Here is a 23,348-nt window from a genome sequence, read left to right as displayed (position 1 = left end):
AGATGGCGTCTGATGGAAACGTGTGTTAGCAGAGTGTCTTTGTTGTGTTTTTAAAGTGTGAACATGTCTAAAGTCCAAATGCTGAGAGCGTTGGTGAAGCAGCGACTAACTGCGGCTGCTGAAGAGATATTTGGGCTGTTTGAAAGAACGATAGCAGAGTACGAGGAGGAACTTTGTCGATCAAAAGAGGAGAACGAGCGACAACAGAAACTACTGGACGCTGTTTTCAACCCCCAGCTTCGGTTACACAGAGCAGGTTTGTTCATTAAACATTACAAGTTCATTATTAATGATATAACTGCAGCTTTGTTCAATAAATATTCAGTCTGTCGACGATTTAAAGACACGTTAGCTTCTCTGGTGTCGTTAGCTTCTCTGGTGCCGTTAGCTTCTCTGGTGCCGGTGTGACGGATTAACTGGTGTTGAATCAACTGGTGAGAGAGACAGATGTGGTGTGGGCGTGGCCTGTGTGGACCCGTTGCGTATGCCCCGTGTAAACAACCAGGAAATACATGTCATGATCGCTTTGCCGTCCTAACGCACACGTTTGCCGGTTCCGTCTGAATCATGACGATGGGAACTGTTCGCTGGACATCTGTCATGTTCCCGACAAAACCATGTGGAAACAAACCATCGCTATTACATTACTAAATGAAACTAATGCCTAGAGTTGCCACCCGTCCCGTTTTTCCCAGAATTGTTCTCTTTTTTCATCAGCTGTCCCGGGGAAAAAAAAATCTCTCCCGGGACACAATTTGTCCCGTTTTTTGGGGAAAATGCAGCAGCAGCAGGCCAAGGAGTCCATCCAGAACGACGCATAGTGCGTCCAAATTCACACCTGTTTTTCTCTGTGGTTTTTCTCCGCGACCGTGCGTCATAGCGAGAAGCCACGAATATCACGTGAAATAGCGGAATCATAGCTTTCCGAATGTTTTCACAGCGAAAAAAATGATAAAGTTGCACTAAAATGATGTATAACAGAGCTTTCATACAGCTTTGCACACACATTACTGTTGGATGGATTACTCGCGAATGCAGCATCGCACAGAAATGCCACGCATATCACATGAAAGCGCAGGAACAGAGCTTTCCAGTGATACCACATACATCATTGTGCTGTCATCCCATCATGCTATAAATCCAGATTAATTGTCCACCAAATAAAATCCTGACGAATTTCTTTACAACCCATTATACAGATCTTGTTATCAGTCACTTCATATAGTGAGGAATATCGTATCTTACCACGTCTTAGGCTTGCGTGTGTTTCTCCCTGCCTATCCACATTTGTAGTCCAGCTTTCAAGATGCAAATATCTCCATATTGTCCAGTTGACACTCCATCAAACTTTGTATGACAAGACCAGCCACTTCACCTTTGCGCACCCAGACAACTGCAGCCTAATTATGCATGCATGACAGGGCAGTAGTCGCCATATACATTGAGGGGGACACGTGCCCCCCTAATGCCCAATTTTTTTGTTAATGCAATCAAAGTGGCAAATATTATCTTGGAGGACATCATTGCACTTGGTTGACTATTTTTCTGTTATCTTGGATGTAAATATTGCATGTTTCTTTCAGATAAAACACATTTTTGACTTGTGAATGAGTCAATGGAATTTCTTGCAATAATGATAAAATGCTGGCAATCATGTCCGCCTGGCACAAACCACATGTTTTGGACAGCTGTGAAGTGACAGAATGTCCCAGCATCATGGTTCTTATATTGCCAGATTCCAGAGAGTCTCCCCTCTTCATAAATGGCAGAATATGTCAACTTCCAACTTGCTATGGTGAGATACATGTAAAAATGTAAGAATTTAGTAACAGGATTTGTTTTCTTCATTGATATAAAAATTAATATAAAATACAGGCACATAGAAGGACATGGAATGATGGCAAATCTGGTCTCCTATGTCCGAATTTCATGTTCATCTTGGTAATAATGGCCGAGCCCTCCGCCTCAAACATTTTGTCGAGTGTCCCTTGTTTTCACAAATCCAAGGTGGCAACCCTACTAATGCCCGAGTGGAACTGCTGAAAGTCATGTCCCTGCCATCCTTCCCACTGATGCCATCTACAGTCACATTGAGAGCACGGTCACCAGCCAGTATATATAGGCCATATAGATATAGAAAGATAGATAGACACAGGTAAAGATAGAGATAGAGAGTTTTTGATTGCAACCATGACCAAATTAAGGCATACTGTAGCCAAAATGCTTTACAACAGAAGTGTCAACAACCCATTCAGATCACAACGTGGCCAAATTACACGTTACCAACACAGTGGCCAAATTCAAGTCCAAATATGAAATGCAAGCAGTGTCACACAGCCAAACTCACCCATCACCATAAAAGAAGCAAATGCAACAACAATGATCTTTAGAAATCATCTTTATTGGCCAAGAACGAATACACATGTAAGGAATTTGACAAATGCTGTGTACAGAATAATCAATTTTACACATAAAGCCCAATATCACAAATCACAGTTTGCCTCACAGAGCTTTACAGCATACAGCATCCCTCTGTCCTTTGGACCCTCACAGCAGATGAGGAAAAACTCACAAAACAAACAACAACAAAAAAACATTAACGGGGAGAAAAACGAAAAAAAAAAAAGTAGAAACCGCAGTGCCGATTCATGTGGCGCAGGCAGTGCAAAGCCAGTCCTGTTCTGGTGAAGGCTGTCCAACACACTGTGAATGGTACCACAGACAGCAGGTGGTGCATTCAATCTAAAAAAAGAGAAAAGAGACCTCAGAAACCATCCAAGCAGTGTGTCAGGTAATCAGTCATCCCAGGAGGTTGTACAATTTAACAGTTAATGAGAAATCATGATAATGCTCAGAATTGTATGGCAATGTCTGTCAGATACTAGATTTAAATATTAGCTGTGGTCGTCTGTGTTCCCATGTTCCCTCAGCTGCTCCAGTGACCGCTGAAGTGCAAGACATGCAGGTTAAGTAAAGTAAACTACACATTAACAATAGCTGTGTGTGACTGAGTATTCACCCAGTGACCGTGAGGTAACCCATCCAAGGTGCATCCAAGGCGTCCAACCGACGTTGGCTGGGACAAGAATTGATCTCCTTACCCACTCGTCCATCTCAGCCCCAGAGCTTTCCTCCCCACAAGCCCGACACAGCTGGGATAGGTCATCTACAACACAGGCATACATATAGTCCAGTTGCCATTACAGACACAAACAAGTAAACCTGGAAGAGTCCTTTGTACCTGTATTTGCCAGCAAAGCTTTAGCCATGTCCATCCTTAGCATGGCCACACCCTCCTGGTCCACTGCATAGTCAATCTGCTGGGCCAACAAAATCTGCTCTGCAAGCTAAAAGTCTCATGAGTACAATTTGAATGACACTTAAATGACAGGCACAGAGATCACTGAGTCATTACCTTGCACACAAACACCCCACATGATGTTGTGTCCTGCTGTCTAGGATGGGCCAATGTAGCACATGTCCACCTCCCGATAGCAGGACACTTCTGGCGAACCAGTGCCCTACACAGAACACAGATTAACCACAGTCAGGAAAGTGTAACATAAGCCCAGGTAAGAGGATTCTAAATTTAAGACCACTTGAAACGTGTCAAGGGCCCTCAAAAAGGACAAGCTTATGCCAGTCTAGTGAAACAGTACAGTCATAAGGGAAATGTAATTCGCCTGTTGCTCCCCCAAGGTTATCCAACATGCATGAATACATACATACATGTCTAATGCACAAATTACAGCTGATTCACCTTGTTACATGTTTACACCTGTCAATCTGTTGCTGAGTGGCACCGAACGGATCAAGGTATAAGGACCTCATCTCCTTCAGGTACATGATCTATGGAAATGCAAAACAAATATTAGCAACCCCTCAAACATAAGTGTCATTATTGTGTCCACATCTGTTAACATTTAGGAATACTCACAATGAGTGTCCAGTGTCCTTCATGACAGACTGCTCCTGCAGCCACATCATGATCAAGGGCCAACTACAACAGAAATCAAATATACCATACATATCCAACTGAGAAAAACTCACTGGATTGCAAAGGCATAAGACATTAATCCTACTCACCCGTTTCAAGCCTCTCTGTTTGCCCTGCCACACTGCGGTCATTGCATAGCTGTCTATAATGACCGCACCACTCTTCCTCCCAACCATTGTGAGATATGCGTTAATGATCTATGAAAACAATTATGTGATCAATCTGTAAAGACGCACATCAGTCAAATAATTGTTCTTTGAAGTAGGCTACCTGACTCTCCAATTCCTTTCCTGGGGCCAGGTACAGGAGGTCTTCCATATACAATTTATATGGCCCCAGCCTTGACCAGAGTGTGGTTCGGCACCTTCCTGCCCATACGTCTCTGATTACTGTAACACAAAAAAAGAATAAAACATTGTTATGGCAGTTATTCATGACTTGCATAATTTGGGGTGTACTCTATCAGTGTACTTACAAATATCTGCACTGAGTGGAGGTCCTTGGGCTTCACAGCTTGTGGGTTGCCTTGCTGGGGGTGTGACTGATGTGTGACTTGACTCATTACTTCCAGCCAGAGGAGTAGGATCAATCAATTTCCTGATTTTGGCAGGGATCCTCTCCTCTGGCTGGAAGTAATGAGTCAAGTGGTCAATGTTGACTTTTGACTGTGTCCCCCTCTCTGACACCAGGTGAGCGGTCTTCTCCTCCAGCTTTAATATTTTGTAAGGTCCCACCAAGCTGGCCTCCAGTTTGTCCCCTTTTCTCATGGTCTGCCATGCATTTCTCTTTAGAACAAGGTCCCCCACTTTAAAATGGTCTGCCTGACCTCTGTCCTCCTTCCTCTTGCGGACCTTTTGCTGTTTGGCCTCGATATTGGCCTTTACCTTATTGTAGACTGGGACCTGATCTCTGAGTCCCTGGCAGATCTCCTCTGTCTTAATGAGGCTGCAGACCATCTCTTCGGTCACCTGCCAGGAAGAAATCAGTGACATTGTAGGGGACACAGATGACCCAAATTCAAACTCCAGAGTAGAACAATAGCAGTCTTACGTCATACTCATCTGGGACCTCTGAGGGATACCTGGCCTCCCTCCCAAACATCAGGTAGTACGGGCTGTATTGAGTAGTCAGCTGCTTTTTGGTCCTCAGGACAAACATTGTTGGCTGGAGATACTGGTCCCAACAGTTGGGGTGCTCAGCCACCAGTTTGTTCAGGGACCTTAAAATGCAGTATTCAGGTACATGCATGAGGAGGCAGAAGATACTTTGGGTTGTCGTGTATGATACAGCAACCCATTTCCAGATGGTGCCATTGATGATTACCTGTTCAGACTGAAACAGGATATAAGTGCTAGGCTATTAAGGGCTCAAGTTCAAGTTCTGACAACAAAACTATACCTCTGTATTGTGCCATTCAGCTTTTCCACAAGGCCATTGGTCTGTGGATGATACAGGGAGCACAGGCTCCTCTTGATGCCCAGTCTCTCACACAGACCATAGTTGACCTTGAAATGACATTCAAATGAACATGAGCTGAGCCAGCACAGCAAAAGTTACATGTTGGTGATTCATATTGCATAATCACTATACCTTGTTGTGAAATTCTGAGCCTTGGTCTGTTAGCAGCCTTTTGGGTGCACCAAATTTGTAAAAGAAATCAAGAATACAATTTGTCACCTCGTCTGCTGTTTTGCTTTTTAGTGGGTATGCTTCTGCCCATTTGGTGAAATAATCAACCATGACACATATGTACTGGTTGCCACCATCTGTTACATTGAGCTTACCCACCAAGTCCATTCCAACCAGCTCGAGAGGCTCGGTTACCTGGGGAGGAAGAAACAATCATGAGTATTGCAGTATCACTACTGATATGATTGACAGATTTGACTGCATGTCATATGTAATTTACCTCTATTGGATTGTACTCCCACTTTTCCTTGATGGTAGCCCTCCTGGCCTGGCACTGGGGACACTGAGCAATCTGAACAGACAAAGATTGTAACATTGGGACAAATATTTGTTTAAATGACTGTTAATGATTTAGACTGACATGGTTGGCCTTTGCACATACACATACAGTATCACAATATAAGGCATACACACATAACTACCTTACACTCCTCTGTTCTACTTTTGATCCTGAACGTGTATTCCACCTCAATTTTATGACAATACCAACTCACCCACTTGCGAATGTCATCCTCCATGCCAGGCCAATAATAATGGGCAATGATGGCACTGTGGGTTTTTTCCACCCCACAGTGCCCACCCAAGTCACTGGCGTGAAACTCCACAAAGAGGTTGCTTGCTTCTTCAGCAGTGGAGACCACTTTGGCGAGGTGCTCGGCCTTGTTCTGCTTTCGCCGACAGATGTAGTAGAGGTCTCCATCTGGTGTTTAAATGTCATCACATTAGATTACTTGGAGTTTCGTCATAGCAGATAATTATTGTGTTCTTAAGTCCATGTGACATGCATCCTTACCCTTTATCCTGAAGGTGTCAGCTTTCCTCCTGATGACAAATCTGTCTCAGCTGGTTGACCCCTCAGGATACCGATTATGGAGTTTCAACTCCAGCACCTCTTTCATTATTTTTGGGTCCATGTTTCTGTCCCTACCTTTCCTACTCCTCCCTACCTACTCCTACCCTCACTACTCCTACCTTGGCTACTCCTACCCTCACTACTCCTATCCTCACTACTCCTACCCTCACTGACACAACACACTAGCACACAACACACAAACCTACAATCCCACTCTCTTTAAAACACAAAGCACACTTCACTGTCACAATCACCACTAAATCACCACTCACAATCACCACTCACAAGCCCCACTCACAGTCACCACTCACAGTCACCACTCACAATCACCACTTACAACCACCACTCACAATCACCACTTACTCTTTCTTGCACACTGTCTTTTTCTGTCTTTCAGCTCACTGTTCAAACTCCTCACAAACAAACCCACAAAGTTGTGACTTGTTAACCATCCTTTTAAAGACTACCCCCTGATGATTGGAGTTATCTACACCTGAGTATAATCACCTACACCTGTGTGTGATTATCCCATTGACTTTTGTTATTTATTTATTTATTTATTTATTTCATTCTTGTTGCATATTGAGTTATCATGTCTGCACTGAATAGTGTAGACTATCGTTGTGATGACTGAGTGAATTGTCAGCGGCTGTCATTATGCAGCATGATTGTTGGAATGTAGCCTACACATGTTGTATCACCAGTTAATCTGAGTGGATCACAATTTGCCACAGCTCACGGCAATCGCCGCGCTGCGCTCGAGTTGGATGTGAATATCTCAGACTTTCATTTCCAGACTGCACATCGACTTGACATCAGATGATACAAACTACAGGACTGACAACTGAGCATTTCCTACAGGATTCATTGACATTTGCACTGATCTGTATCTTAGTATTGCGGTGTTCATGAATTGGGACTGACAGCGTCAGTGACTGTGTTAATGCCTGCTGTTCACAGTACTGCAAACGGTGTTTGCAGAGTTTTCCTGTTGATGGAACTATGTGTGCACCATATCATTATTTATCTGATGTCAAGTGTTTCTGAGGACTGATGATGCTTTTATACAGCCTGTGAGTGATACACACACAGAGTCTGGAGTGTTAAATGCCATACTGGAGTGTTCGCACGAACAGAGTGGTAATGTGTGACGCGCTCAGATTAACTTGTGATACGCACATGTAGGTGGACAGACATGATTAGGGACATGACATAACGTTGGTATTGCTGGCAGTATATCATGTAGCTACGATGTGTGATGCCCCACTTTGCTGGTATTTTGGATGCATTTAGATTTTCTTATTTTGAAGCGTTCATAGACGTGTGTGCCACAGGACAACTGTGGATCGTGCTTGCTTGGCTTCGAATTCTCTGTGGATGTCCAGCAAACCACTCCTATCGTGGTGTTTGAAAAGGCACCGTCACATAGCAGAATGAGTAACAGGATGACTGGCTGTAAACATGAATGAATGCGATCGACAGGTTAGGAGTTCAATGTTTATTTCCTCGTTTTTCCACTGTGGGTTTCTCAAAGGCCACGCCCACAACACATCTGTCTCACCAGTTGATTCAACACCAGTTAATCCGTCACACCGTTAGCTTCTCTAGTGTCGTTAGCTTCTCTGGTGCTGTTAGCTTCTCTGGTGCTGTTAGCTTCTCTAGTGTCGTTAGCTTCTGTGGTGTCGTTAGCTTCTCTGGTGACGTTAGCTTCTCTGGTGCCGTTAGCTGCTCTAGTGTCGTTAGCTTCTCTGGTGCCGTTAGCTTTTGTGGTGCCGTCAGCTTCTGTTATTATTCGTTCATTCGTTTTTCAATATACAACCAAATATGAGAAAACAAAATAATGACTTGTTTTTTCAATATTTGTTTCCAGAGCCAAAATGAGAAAACGGGTAACGACTCGTTTTCCGATTCGGAAAATAATGGATAAAGGGCCGAGATTTGGGTCTTTTATACACTTTCAATATTTTCATCTCTCGCACATTGCGTGACCCAGAAGCCAATTATTATTATTTTTTTAATTATTATTATCATTATTATTATTATTATTGAAGAAATATACAAAGATATTACAAAATATCGGGACAAAAACATTACATCGGTGAATAAAGGCAAAACATAAATAAATAAAGGAGGCTCGAGGCACTTGTATAAAGACATCTGCGGAGGAACTTTTGAACTTTGCGTAGGAGCGCTCCATTCTCAACTGCTATTTATAGATTTCACCTTCAGATTTTGTAGTATTTTCCCTCAAACCCTGCCCTCACACTCAAATAGCCTCTGCTTGCACTTAGATCTACTCTGTTCAACTTGGTCTCACAGAAATACGTGAAATGACCATGACCTCTTAACACTGCATTCCGTGGTGGCAGCACATAATGGGTTGAAATTATGTGCTGGTACCATGGAAACAATGCCAGTGTAAAGTCAATTAGGATCCATTGTGGTGGACACACGAATTCCCTGATTCAACAATGTCCTGTATACACACAAAAACACAAAAGTGTTCTTGATATTAAAACAGCAAATATATTCGTCTGTTATAATTTCCCACCAATAATAATCATGATAATGACATGGGAGTTCGGCTGTACTAGATATTTGATATAGGTCTATTCAAATATTCAGTCCCAAAAACGCCGTTTCTACAGTACTAGCTAAATTATCTGAAATTAACCATCATCCTTACTTTTTCTTCACATATTTCATCTAGGTGCAGTGTCATTACTAGTTCGGCTTTACTCGACATTTGATATATTCAGTACGACTCTATTTTACAACTAGCCGCAAAAAACCTACCGTCCCAAAAAACGCCGTTTCTAGAGTGCTATCTAAAATATCTAAAATTAGCCAACATCCTTGCTTTTTTCTTAACATAGTTCATTTAGGTGCAGTGTCATTACTAGTTCGGCTTTACTAGATATTAGATACATTCAGTAGATCTATCTTTTTACAACCCTATTTTACAGCAAGCCGCAAACAAACCTACCGTCCCAAAAACGCATTTTCTAGCGTATTAGCTAAAATATCAAAAATTAGCCGACATCTTTACTTTTTCTTAACATAGTTCATCTAGGTGCAGTGTGTTTACTAGTTCGGCTTTGCTAGATATTAGATATATTGTGTAGATATATCTTTTTACAACCCTATTTAGAACCGTTAGCTTTTGAACTACAGCTATGTTGCTGATATGTATTAAGTCCCAGGGAATTGTAGTTTTTAAAAAGTATAAGTGTTTTTCCTAGATTTGGAAGTTGTAGCCTAAATACTGAATTGAGAGTACACTGTGGACTTTAAGGGGATGGTAAACACACTTGTGTAATCAGATTTTAAATATCTAATTTCTAAATGGGTGAAAATTAATTTTATCCATATTTTACCCATATCTGACAGCACCCCCAGTTGTTGACTACACTCACATGATAGTTGAGGTCAAGACACTGGACTCGACCCTCACTTTTAAATCTCATATCAAGAAGGTCTCTAACACCTTCAATTTTAATCTACAAAATTTTAAAGAAATCAGACCCTTTCTGACAGTCGGTGCCACTAGGACGTACCTGTACTGTATGATTTTATCTCACATCAACTACTGCTTCACAAACTGGTCTTTCACAGGTGTGACAACACTCAAACCCATTGAACAATTATGCAAGAGAGCATTTAAGGTATTTGATAAAAACCCACACTCACACCATCACTGCAACATCTTAAAAAAGTATGATTTTTTTAGTTTTGATCATTTTAAGCTTTTTAAACAGGCATGTGTCATCTACAAAGTTCTACATGGACTATGCGCGCCACCTCTGGTAGAATTCATTCATAAAAAGAAAGCCCGACAGGGGCATTGGGACAAGGGCTGCTACCAGAGGGGTTTGTGAGGTGCAGTTTAGACGATCAACCTTCGCTCAGAATGTTCTGTCAGTTCAGGGAAGTTTAAACTGGAACAAGTTACCCGTCAAGATGACAGAGTTTCCATCTTTTGGGTCTTTTAACATGTAACTTAAAAATTGGATCCTAGACAATCAAACCTGTGAGCATTCTTAATCTGGCTTGTCTTTTGTATGTGTGTAGTTATTTATATGTGTGTGTATGTGTACATGAACTTGTAGGTATTTATGCATGTTTGTACATGTACACTGTTTACATTGGTCTTTTGTATTGTAATGTGCTGACCATTTTTTATGTTTATTGTTTGGGGACTGCGGATGAAATTTAGCATGCATGCTAACTCTGGCATATTTACATTACCTCATGTATGTACTGTTCATTAATATGCACTGTCCTGACAAAATAAACCAATAAATGAAACAGTCCCTTTATCCCCTTGATGCCTGAATGTATTTACAATTATATATTAAAAAAAAATTATATGTGCTTTTGCTTTCAAGCTGATGTTAAATTAAGTGGAGATTGTTATAGATGTATACATAGAATAGATATACATTTAGATATGATACAAATTAGCAACAACAGACATAAATGGAAAAAAATGGTCAAAAATAAAAATGAAAAAATAATATTAAAACACATTTTCCCGTCTCAGGTATGTAGAATTTATTGATGCCACACAATTATTTTCAATGTCCTGACTATAACACCAACTATTATAATCCAATGTGAAACAGAGCTCAAGCTTTTCACTTAGAACACTGGTGCTAGGAAGAGCATCGTGATTTCCATCAGAGTCTTCATCACTGCTTCTCCTGTTGTCAGTACTACTGCTGTTTTCATCACCTGGTGTAGAAAAAAGAAATCACTGTATTAAGAGTGCATTTTTATATTATATACACATCTTGTACACATGGTTACATTCACAAACATATGGCCATGTGTAAGCCGCAAAAAGCTAAAACTCTACACGAAATTATAGCATTATTACTGCTGTTTTTTATAAGATTATCTATTTGGCCTGTTGCTTTAGGACAGCATGAAGTGGGGAAATAGAGAATGGGGGAATGACACAGGCCGGGATCGAGGCCGCGACCGCTGCAGAGAGGTGGTGCCTCTGTGCATGGGGTCTGTGCATGCTGCGTACAGACTACACTCCTGACCAGGTGATGAAACCGGCAGCAATAGGGGTGTCGGTAGCTTAGTGGATAGTGCCGATGTGGTGTAGGAGTGTAGTCTTCATCACTATCCCCACTGTCAAGACAGCTGTCATCACTTTCGACTGATGGAACCCTGGTTTGAAGTCCACCTGGTCGCTTCCCATAGAACATTGATGCATTCATTTTGTTCTGTGTTGTGGAAAAGTACAAACAATGCATTTATATCCCAGCATGCTACTTTTATGATGTTTATAGAAATTAACTAGAGTGGCATTTCCCAAAGCAAATGCATGTGAGTGCTGAAATCCACCGAAATACAGCATTATTTCTATGCTGCCGTTATGGCTGAATGTGGCAAATTCGTGAGTCGCGACAAACATAAATCTTCAAATAACGTAAAAATTACTCGCCACATGAAGTCTATTCCAATATGTCAGCTGTAGAAGCAAACAGTAAGCTGGCACGTATTGTTACCTTAGCACAACTTACCTCATATTGAACAATTTCTCCAAATTTGCAGCCTCCACACGCAGCAGTTGTTAGCCAAAGCGTTAGCTTCCATGAACCGGATGTAGTTGTCACTCTGACTGGTCCAACAAGAAACCAGTGCTTGCAAAAGAAAAAATTTGGCTTCCGGAGAGACGAAAATATTGAAAGTGTATGAAAGGCTGGAATCCGGCCCGTTATCTGTTTTTTCCATTTTCCATTTAAACAGGAAATCGGAAAACGAGTCGAATCCGTGCATGGTTCGTTCTTTCATTATTCCATTTCAAAACAAAATCAAAAAAACAAAAAATTAAATCCATTTTTCTGTTTTGAAACAAAAAACGAAAAACACAAATACAGATAAACAAAAAAAACAGCGTTTTTCTGTTTTGGAAATAAAAATGGAAAAACCCGACTTTGGTTTTTTGCAGATTCATTTTTTCATTTATTGTTTTGGACAAAAAGTAGAACTGCGGTGACATCAGAGGCAGAAGTAACTTCAAAATAAAAGACAGGAAGATAAGATTGCCTATCAAACTTATAAATATCCTATACAACTTTCCCATGTATCTTTTATTTCCACTTACACCTGATGTTTTGCGCATTTTGAAAAGCTGCCTGCCATCGCTGTGAGGATCTTTTTATTAATAAAAATAGAAATAAAATTTTATGATCGCAAATTTTATGATTGCAAATTTTATGGCGACAGTAAAACTTGTTGTTCAACCATAACGTTGTTGTTCAGAGACTAATAGGGGAAATCGTCATGCATATTGTTCCCATGAAAGACGTATAGGGATTCTCTCAAAGGTTGTTTTAATATTCATTCGCCGAATTGTTTGCAATAAAGTAATCGAGGATATAATAAATTATTGTGTTTGTGTGTTGTTTTCTCCATAACGCATTGTTGCACCAGTGAAGTGTCAAGCTGATGTTTGTCCTTTTTACCAGCAGATCAAATAAGAAGTAACAAATCTTTACTTTTCAATGAACACAAGAAAAAAAAACTCCTGTTTTGTCCTGGCTGGAATTAAAAATGAAACGGTCAGAAGACTCGCTGTGCTCAGCGTTGCCGGGGACGTGTCCATCGGGAGGTTTGGACCGGTGATTCTTAGGAGCAGCACATACTGTGCGGAGACCTCATCTTCATCCTGCCTGAGCCATGACGACTAGGGATGTGAATCTTTGGGTACCTCACGATTCCATTCTCGATGCCCAACCCTAAGCAGCACTTTTAATTTATTTTTTGATAACTTGAATCTATTATTCTTGAAGTCACTGAGAATTCAGTTTTCATTTGTGCAAGTTAAGCATGAATAAATGTTACCTTTTGTCTTAAGTTTGCCTTTGTATGTTTGATTATTGCAATCAGTTGATTTGACTTTTTCAAATAGAAAAATAACATAATTTTGTACATACTGTACTCTGCTTTCATGCCATAATTTTCCACACTGTCTCTCTTCGTGCACAGCAGACCGGAGTAGAAATTAAACACCCCTATGTACTGAATCAAGAATCGATTTTGAATTGAATTGTGACCCCAAGAATCGAAATTGAATGGAATCGTGAGGTACCCAAAGAGTCGTCATGGCTCAGGCAGGATAAAGATGAGGCCTCCGCGCAGTATGTGCTGCTCCTGAGAATCACCATTCCAAACCTCCCGATGGACACGTCCCCGGCACCGCTGAGCACAGCGAGAGTCTCCTGACCGTTTCATTTTTAATTCCAGCCAGGACAAAACAGGAGGTTTTTTTCTTGTGTTCATTGAAAAGTAAAGATTTATTAAAGATTTGTTATCAAACTGCTTGTGGTCCCCACTTCACGCATGTTGTGGTCAACACAAGCCTGACCTTAATACTAGTAACTTTAACTGGTACGCACTACATTTTGAATCTGTCATTACTGTGCCACTTCAATATTATTCAGTTTGGATCATCAGATTATATTCGAAGTATAAACAAACTGAGGAACGTAAGGGTGACGATGCTGCTAGCATCATTCTATAGGACTATTTAAACAAATACAACACATACATCAATACAGTTGCTTGGTTTTATGGACTTGCAATCACATCCAGGTCATAAGTGATAACATAGTTGTACTTTTTAATCCCAGTTTTCATGAAGTGGATATTTGTCGAGGCTCAGTGTTGCAAGACTATGTTATCCCAGTACAGGTCCACTTTGTCCATATACAAATGGACCACCCTACACTCCGTCCATAGCAGTCCAGTCTGGAGGGCCTCAATGCAAAGGGCAGCGATGAGGAAACTGCACCTCATTGGGAGGTTGACATAAAAAAGTTTAAATTAAAATAGGAAAGGTTATTAGAACGTAACATAGCAGCTCCTTCACTTGCCTTCATATGAACATTAAAGGTTCCTCATCACATTCAAATGTTCAATAGTAGCTAAGGTGTTTATATTCATGTATTTATTAGTTTATTTGTGAGGGACATTGCAAGAAACACTAACAGGTTAAAATAATATGTATAATATTATATATACATATCATATATATATGTATAATATCAGATGTGTTGCATACAGTTAGGGTTGCCACTAACTTATATATTTTTAAAAAATAATGGATTAATCATTGATTATTTTATTCGATTAATCAGATTTTGAAAAAAGGCACAGGATGTATTTTTCTATGACATTTCTATTGTCATAGTAGGTGATACAACATTTTAAATACATGTAATTAAAATGCCGCCCATCTCTGCCAACAATGCATAGGCCTATGTGATACAACAATATAAAAGAATACAAGTAAATATATGCTGCATATAATTTGAATTGTCCATATCAATAACCTGAAGAATTGCAGGTCTGTATAATCCAAAAGAAACTAAGAGAAAACCAGGCTTTCATTGACAGCAAATAAATCCATAGGCCTACTGCTATCTGCTCATGAAAAGGACAAACATCAGTTTGAAACTTCACCGATGCAACAATGCGTTATGGAGAAACCCAGTATTAACAGTAACAACACACAAACACAATAATTTATTATATCCTCGATTACTTTTTTGCAAACAATTCGGCGAATGAATATTAAAACACAACCTTTGAAGGAATCCTTCATGGGAACAACATGCATGACGATTTCCCTTATTAGTCTCTGAACAGCAACGTTATGGTTGAACAACAAGTTTTACTGTCGCCATAAAATTTGCAATCATAACATTTTATTTCTATTTTTATGAATAAAAAATTCCTCACAGCAATGGCAGGCAGCTTTTCAAAATGCGCAAAACATCAGGTGTAAGTGGAAATAAAAGATACATGGAAAAGTTGTATAGGATATTGGTAAGTTTTACAGGCAATCTTATCTTCCTGTCTTTTATTTTGAAGTTACTTCCACCTCTGATGTCACCCAAGTTCTACTTTTTGTCCAAAACAATAAATGAAAAAATTAATCTGCAAAAAAACAAAAAACGGCATTTTTCCATTTTCATTTCCAAAACAGAAAACGCCGTTTTCTTGTTTATCTGTATTTGTGTTTTTGGTTTTTGTTTCAAAACAGAAAAATGGAAAAACGGATTTAATTTTTTTTTTTTTTTTTTTTTGATTTTGTTTTGAAACGGAATAATGAAAGAATGAGCCATACACGGATTGAGTCGTTATCAGTTTTTTCATTTTGGTTCTGGAAACACATATTGAAAAAACAAGTCATTATTTTGTTTATTCATATTTGGTTTTATTTTGAAAAAAAGAATGAATGAATGATACACGGATTGGATTATCATTGTTCATTCTCTTGTCATATTTTGTATTGTTAATATGAATCAGCAAAGTTACTCCAGCTGTTTAACAAATGTAGTGTAGTATGAATGTACAATATGAACCTCTGAGATGTTGTAGAGTAGAAGTATAAAGTAGCAGGAAATAGAAATACTCAAGTAAAGTACAAGTTAACAGAGAGCTGAAGAGAAAAGAGTCTTATGGGGGTAGTTTGGTTTGTTTACATCAAATTCACCTTCCTACAAACATGGGTCTTTTCTTCAGGCCTTAAATGCAGGGCTTATTTTATACTTTCTCTTGATGTTACTTTCCCATCAGAACCCTTTAATTTAACCTGGGATGCAGCTAAATTCTTTATTTCCTGTTGGTTCAGAAATACAATTAAATTCATGTTTTTTAAGCTTCAACCCACCGCCCAAGAATTAGTAAACAATACTGTTTGTATATATGAGCAAACTGCTCTTTCTTTATTAAATACTCACGTCCATATACTTCAGATTATCCCCTAAATAAGCTTTAGATATTCTTAAAAGATCCCAGAGAACAGACTCCTGCAGCAGCTGCAGCTTTCAGCTCCTCTCCCTCTCTGTGCTCTTGGCACCAAACTGCATTTTATATTTATTTAAATGAATTATCAGAGTCGCATTGTGGGAGATCTCAACACTATTTTGAGTTGAGTTTTGTTTTTTAAAGATATGTGGAAGTGGGAAAGCAATTCAGCGTCTGTCTCTGAACACAGCAGGAAGTTGGTGAACCAGAATCAGCCAGAGAGTTGGAGGGAGATGGTGTGATGTTATGCCAGACGAGCTTACTTATTGTTAAACTTGGTTTATTTAAACTTGGTAAATGGTGGGTTATTGCCTAAATTAGGCTGGCTGTATGAGATGCTTTAATAGTTTAATCTCACAACAGTAACAAACAAAACCAAGACTGAGGGCAAACACTATCTTTACCTGGCTGTCCATGAATGCAGGTCACAGGGAGACGTGGATGCTGCTCTGCAGGGCGCTCGATTTAAGTGCATTAACCGTGAGTGAGGGGTTAACAAGGGAGGGGCAGGGGGTCTTCTGTTGTTCAGCACAGGTGTGTTTTGGCCTTGACACAGCTGAGTGAACACTGTGAAGCTGTTTGATGCTCAGAGATCTGTAGAAGTCTGTAGTCTGAAGTTTGATGTCTGTAACATCTGTGTGTGTGTGTGTCTGTGTGTGTGTGTGTGTGTGTGTTTCCTGCAGACGTCCAGCAGCTGTTGGTGGTTAAAGAAGAGGTTCCCCCTGAGCAGCAGGAGTGGAGCTCCAGTGTGGACCAGGAGGACCCAGAGCCTCCACACATTAAAGAGGAACAGGAGGAACTCTGGATCAGTCAGGAGGGAGAGCAGCTTCAAGGGCTGGAGGAGGATGATATCACCAAGTTCACATCCACTCCTGTCCCTGTGAAGAGTGAAGATGATGAAGAGAAACCTCAGTCCTCACAGCTTCATCAAAGACACACTGAACAGATGGAAACAGAAGCAGAAGGAGAGGACTGTGGAGGAGCAGAACCAGCCAGGAACTCAGATCCAGATACACATTTACAACCTGAGACTTATGACAGTGATGATTGGACAGAGACCAGAGAGCCTCAGTCAGGTATCTGTCAAGTCACACATTTGCTAGTCTTAAGCAAGTCTCAAGTTTTAACCTTCAAGTGTCAAGCAAGTTGAGTCAAGTCATTTTTGTGTCTTAATTGGATAGAAATAAAAAGTCAGACTCTGTCGGTGTCTTCTGTAGAGAAGAGACGAACTCTCTCTTCTTCTTCTTTGGTTCTCATCATACACAGCAAACAGCACTAGCAGGGCACTGTGGCTTGTTTGTGTAGTGTTTGATTCCAGCCACTTATATACCTTTGTGACAGACATGAGCTGGCTTGATTTGGCTTGGTTTGGACCATCAGCCCAGCACAGCAGGGATTTGCATTTCCATTACAACAGGGCTTCCTTCTTGATGTTGTGTCATAAACTGATGATGGGTGGTCTCGAGTGAGGACGTTTTAAAGCAGTGGGCTGATCGTCTGCGTTATACCGTCAAAAAGACATATGTGCGACGCACTCACAGCCCAACTCCACATGTATAATGGCGTAAGGTGGAGCGGACACCGAGGTACCCGTTCCTAAATGAGGCTCCAGCTCAATTATCTGGAACTGGTTGGCGGGGTCTCGTAGTCACGGCGAAGAGACCCCCCACCAGACCTTTTAGGACCTACCTAAAAGTTGCCGAGGAGTTTGGAGGGTAGTCCAAATTTCCTCAGCTTCCTCAAGAAGAAGAAGAGTCTCTGTTGAGCCTTCTTGACGATCTGTTGTGTGTTGTGTGTTGTGAGTCCAGGTGAGATCTTCGCTGATGTGCCAAGGAGTTTGAAGGTTTTCACCCTGTCCACCGAACTAAGCTAGCTCGGCTAATCAGTCAAGTCGGACTTCTCGTCTTGTCTGGGTATACATGCAGAAGAGAAAATCAATTTCCGACCAAGTACGTCTGACTCCGCCTCGATAGGCGGCACTGTGTCCTTTTTAATTCAGTACGTATTGAACTACTTCTGGTTGACCTGAAGAGGAAGCTAACAGTTGTTCAGAAACTTTTTAAAATAAATCGGTGTTAGGCGTTTTCCTCCGGTCCATAAACTTCACAATGTTTAGCTCCTTTAGCTGTTCAGAGCATGAGTGTAGTTTCCTCTGTAGAGCTTGTCAGCCAGCCTGTCTGTGATGATTGTGATGAAAGCTGAACTGTAATCTATAAAGATCATTCGAGCATAAGTGTTTTTGTGTTGGAGGTGTGAAAGGACTGTGTGAATGGCTGCATTAACGGTGTCGTCAGTGGAACGGTTCTGGCGATATGCAAATTGCAGTGGGTCCAGTGTATTTGGAATGACCTGTTTGATGTGTGACACGACTATTCTTTCAAAACACTTCACTACAATTGAGGTGAGTACGATGGGGCAATAGTCATTCAGACAGGTTATACTGTTTTTCTTGGGGATGGGCACTATTGTGGTGAACTTTAAGCATGTAGGCACAGATGACTGGGAGAGGGACAGATTGAAAATGTCTGTAAAGACCTCAGCCAGCTCTGAAGAGAAGACCCGCAGGACACGGCCGGGGATGTTGTCAGGGCCAGCTGCTTTCCATGGGTTAGCTCTTTTCAGAACTTAACATTGGTATCTCCTGAGCAGTGATCCAAAGTTATCCACAACATTCAAAGACATGCCCAGAGTGGTATACAAACACCCCCCTAACATCAGACAAATTGTTGTAAAATCAGATCTTCTCCCCCAAAGACAAGAAACTTTTTTCAGATGTGTTCCAGATGGAAATTACAAATGTGCAAGTTGCGCGCAGTATAACTTCACCACGAAGAGCCACACTTTTACACATCCCCTCACAGGGAAGCGTTTTGACATTAAAGGCATTATCACGTGCGCCACTACTAATGTAGTATACTTGCTTAAATGTCTGTGTGGTTTGGGATATGTGGGGAAAACTAATCGAGCATTAAAAACATGCATCGCAGAACACAGATGCAGCATACGCAATCAGTCCAGTGGCTATGCATTTTCTGCAGGCAAACACAACATGGCATCTCTCACATACCAAGGAATCGAACACGTAAAACGTCCGAGACGTGGAGGAGACACAAACAGACTGTTGTTACAACAAGAATTCTTTTGGATTTTTACATTGGACACCCTGTCCCCCAAAGGCATGAATGAGGACTTCCCCATTTATCATTTTCTGTAGTTGATAATTGTTAACACCTGATGTGATATATGTATTATATTTTAACCTGATGTTGCCTAATATATTTTTGATATAGTTATCATCATTGATCAATTGTGCACGTTTACAAGAGCCTAAGTATAATGTGTGTAAATATTTTTGTGAATGACCACCCAGGATTTATGACGTCACCAGTGGGTGTCTATATATATGGGTGAAAAACACATTACTTGTAAGATGACCTGATGAAGAGCTGACACGCTCACAACATTGTCTAACTAGTAGTTTTTTGCAGCATAAAGAGAGTATGTGGGCTTTCTCTCTTTTTTCTAAAGTTTTTCATTCAGCCGAGCACCCAAACTAAGTCATGTGCGTATATTTCTACATTTTTTTAGCCCTTTTCAGAACCTTACACACCTCAGTTGGAGTTTGAGGGCTACAATATTCTCAGAATTGTTTTGCAACATTGTCGGAGTCCATGTTTTGAAACTAATTAAATAAAACTAAGCAAGAGAACTGAAACATTTGCAGCTGTTTTTGTAATATTCAGTATGATTATTATAGCAAGTGATTACATGACTTATTTTTTGGAGGCAGTAGCTTAAAATGTATTAATTTTTTTTTCCTCCTGACTTGTAATTTTTGTCATTTGCTGCAATTTTATCACAATTTTTGACAAAATTGGCCGCAAATTCAAGGTTTTTCTGTCGCGAGATCCTGGAGGGACTGGTCTTGTAACTGAAAAATCTCCAGTCAAATCGATATTGGATCGAGACCCCTTGAATTGAAATCGAATTAATTCAGGAAATCAGTGGCGATACCCAGTCCTAATTGGCTCTGCCTCACTCTCATACACTTTTTTAGAAATTCTCAAGTGAAGTTAAAGAACCACAAATTTGTATTGCAGTAGTACTTGAGTTGATGTACTAACAGCATCTTATTTACTCAGGCTGCCAGTAATCAAACTTGACTCACTGCAAACTGTCGCATCCTATGGACAATTATTCTCACACAATTCACAATTGTGTGTGTGTGTGTGTGTGTGTTTACTGTTTCCTGCAGAAGTCCAGCAGCTGTCGGTGGTTAAAGAAGAGGTTCCCCCTGAGCAGCAGGAGTGGAGCTCCAGTGTGGACCAGGAGGACCCAGAGCCTCCACACATTAAAGAGGAACAGGAGGAACTCTGGATCAGTCAGGAGGAAGAGCAGCTTCAAGGACTGGAGGAGGATGATATCACCAAGTTCACATCCACTCCTGTCCATGTGAAGAGTGAAGATGATGAAGAGAAACCTCAGTCCTCACAGCTTCATGAAAGACACACTGAACAGATGGAAACAGAAGCAGAGGGAGAGGACTGTGGAGGAGCAGAACCAGCCAGGAACTCAGATCCAGATACACATTTACAACCTGAGACTGATGACAGGACTGGAGCATCTTCCGAACCAGAGACTGATGACAGTATTGGTTGGACAGAGACCAGAGAACCTCAGTCAGGTTTACACTCTCTGAAAAATGATCAAGTCTCTGTCAATGATTTGATTGTTGGTGAGAAACGATTTAGCTGCTCTGAGTGTGGGAAAATATATGGTCGAAGTGAACATCTGAAGGTACACATGAGATCTCATACAGGAGAGAAACCATTTAGCTGCTCCGAATGTGGGAAAAGATTTGGTTACAGTGGAGGTCTGAAGAGACACGTGAGAACTCACACAGGAGAGAAACTATTTAGCTGCTCTGAGTGTGGGAAAACATATGGTCGAAGTGAATGTTTGAAGATACACATGAGAACTCATACAGGAGAGAAACCATTTAGCTGCTCTGAGTGTGGGAAAACATATGGTCAAAGTGAAAATCTGAAGGTACACATGAGAACTCATACAGGAGAGAAACTATTTAGCTGCTCCAAGTGTGGGAAAAGATTTGGTTACAGTGGAGATCTGAAGAGACACATGAGAACTCATGCTGGAGAGAAACCCTTTTGCTGTTCTGAGTGTGGGAAAACATATGGTCAAAGTAAAAATCTGAAGGTACACATGAGAACTCATACAGGAGAGAAACCATTTAGCTGCTCCGAGTGTGGGAAAAGATTTGGTTACAGTGGAGTTTTGAAGAGACACATGAGATCGCATACAGGAGAGAAACTATTTAGCTGCTCTGAGTGTGGGAAAAGATTTGGTTGTAGGAGAGATTTGAAGAAACACATGAGAACTCACACAGGAGAGAAACTATTTAGCTGCTCTGAGTGTGGGAAAACATATGTTCGAAGTGCACTTCTGAAGGTACACATGAGCTCTCATACAGGAGAGAAACCATTTAGCTACTCTGAATGTGGGAAATCATTTACACAAAATGGATATTTATATACACGCATGAAAATTCATGAAGGAGAAAAGTGATGTGGCTGTTCAGTCAAAATAAATAAATTCTATTTGGAATAAGATTTTAAAAAGACAAATGACTGACACAGATCCAAACATTTATGTTTATATGTTTTTAAATGTATGTATTTACTTCCTTACTTATTTACCAAGATCAGTCTTGTACAGCCAGGTGGAGTATTTCCCCCCTGACAGCCAAGCTGGGTCAAAACCTGTTATCCAGAGGTGACTGGACTTTTGCTGCTTGTCAGGGGCAGGGCATGCAGCCCTATCTTTAAAAAAAAGAAGTCTACACAAAATAGGCCATAATGATGTGAATGAAGTGAAAATATTTTTCAGACATTTTAGTGAATTTATAAAAAAAAAAATGTAAACATCGCTGAACGATCTTCATGACTCAGCCTTCATTTGGAATTGTGTGTTATCAGCTTTACTCTCCCAGTTTGGAGAAGCAGACAAGAGAACAGGCATGGTTAGGTCGGTTCCAAAAGTCACACAACAACACAAACTAACTGTCCAATCGAAGGGCAGCTGAAGACCAGCAACTCAGTGTGTTCTGTGAAGTAAAATTACTGATTCTGTCAGTGGAGTCTGGTTGCTTTTAGGAGAGCATCATGTAACTGCATCAGTAAAGGGCTGTCTGACAGCATGGTTAGGTCTTGAAAATCTCCATCATGTTCCTACGGAGACCAGGAGGTGACATGCATATGTTATTTTTTTTTTAAATGCGTATGTGTTTTATAATTTGCACGCACGTTTTATAAAACGTGCTGTAGTCTTTACTGCTGCGAACGTCACACTGTTTTAACAAGATGGCATGACAGCACAAGCTTAAGACGTCACATTTGTAGCTCTTAAGTAGTCAGCAGTGTAAGTATGTGTGGATGTGTGGAAATGTATGGAGCAAACAAAAGAAGAAAACAGCAGCAGCAGCCGTGCCCATGCTCCGATCAGACCAGAGAGAGACTGAAGACAGGCAGGAGGGAGCTTTTGACAGAGACACACACCGGGCCCAGGTGTTGCTCACCGGGCTGATGACCCTCCGCCCTGCGGAGTCCTGCAAGAGAAAGAACAGCAGCTAAAGGCAGGGACAACTAGTGGAGCGGAGGGGTCATCACAGCAGTCACGTTCCACTGTCTCATCATATTGTCTGCCTCTTGATGTAAACAGATGTAATCTGTCCTGTTCGTGGGAGTGACAGCCAGGCATACGTTTTGATGAAATGCGCACGCGATTTAATAAAACGCGTGTGTACTACATGAACTACTTTTTTTCTGCATATATAAAATCAAATGAAATAAACTAAAAATCAACTGGAACAGTTCCATAAAGGTCATTCTTTCAAATAAGTGTATTTTCATCATTTATCCTCTTGAGTGTGTTTTTCTGAGTAAGCCCGCAATTCCATGT

General features: G+C 40.7%; 3 protein-coding genes across 4 annotated transcripts in view; 2 read left to right on the top strand and 1 right to left on the bottom strand.

Annotated features, from left to right (window-relative positions):
- The window catches only part of LOC117250771 (uncharacterized), a 35,037-nt gene continuing 11,689 nt past the window's right edge, over window positions 1-23,348 (top strand). Inside the window, exon 1 of the mRNA XM_078163889.1 lies at window positions 1-256. Coding sequence (XP_078020015.1) covers window positions 64-256 — 193 coding nt within the window. The 5' untranslated portion in view covers window positions 1-63. The remainder of the gene's footprint in view (window positions 257-23,348) is intronic.
- Window positions 2,383-6,097, bottom strand: LOC117266560 (uncharacterized). Of its 2 annotated transcripts, XM_078163894.1 has the most exons (11): window positions 5,907-6,097; window positions 5,396-5,821; window positions 5,048-5,216; window positions 4,473-4,965; window positions 4,268-4,386; window positions 4,087-4,194; window positions 3,938-4,000; window positions 3,761-3,849; window positions 3,416-3,521; window positions 3,242-3,347; window positions 2,383-3,166 (listed from the first exon to the last, which is right to left on the bottom strand). In XM_078163894.1, exons 3-11 carry the CDS (start codon window positions 5,153-5,155, stop codon window positions 2,988-2,990), a joined length of 1,371 nt encoding a protein of 456 aa, XP_078020020.1. In that variant the 5' UTR covers window positions 5,156-5,216; window positions 5,396-5,821; window positions 5,907-6,097; the 3' UTR covers window positions 2,383-2,987. The 2 variants fall into 2 exon arrangements, with proteins under 2 accessions (XP_078020020.1, XP_078020019.1); XM_078163893.1 differs by lacking the exons at window positions 5,396-5,821; window positions 5,907-6,097 and having other exon boundaries at window positions 5,048-5,356.
- On the top strand, window positions 17,056-23,246 carry LOC117245901 (uncharacterized). The gene is made up of 2 exons (XM_078163895.1): window positions 17,056-17,446; window positions 20,626-23,246. The coding sequence occupies exons 1-2, from the start codon at window positions 17,317-17,319 to the stop codon at window positions 21,954-21,956; spliced, it is 1,461 nt and encodes a 486-aa protein (XP_078020021.1). The 5' UTR covers window positions 17,056-17,316; the 3' UTR covers window positions 21,957-23,246.

Source organism: Epinephelus lanceolatus, chromosome 22 (genome assembly GCF_041903045.1).
Source record: "Epinephelus lanceolatus isolate andai-2023 chromosome 22, ASM4190304v1, whole genome shotgun sequence".
NCBI lineage: Eukaryota > Metazoa > Chordata > Actinopteri > Perciformes > Serranidae > Epinephelus > Epinephelus lanceolatus.
This window is presented reverse-complemented; position numbering and strand designations above follow the sequence as displayed.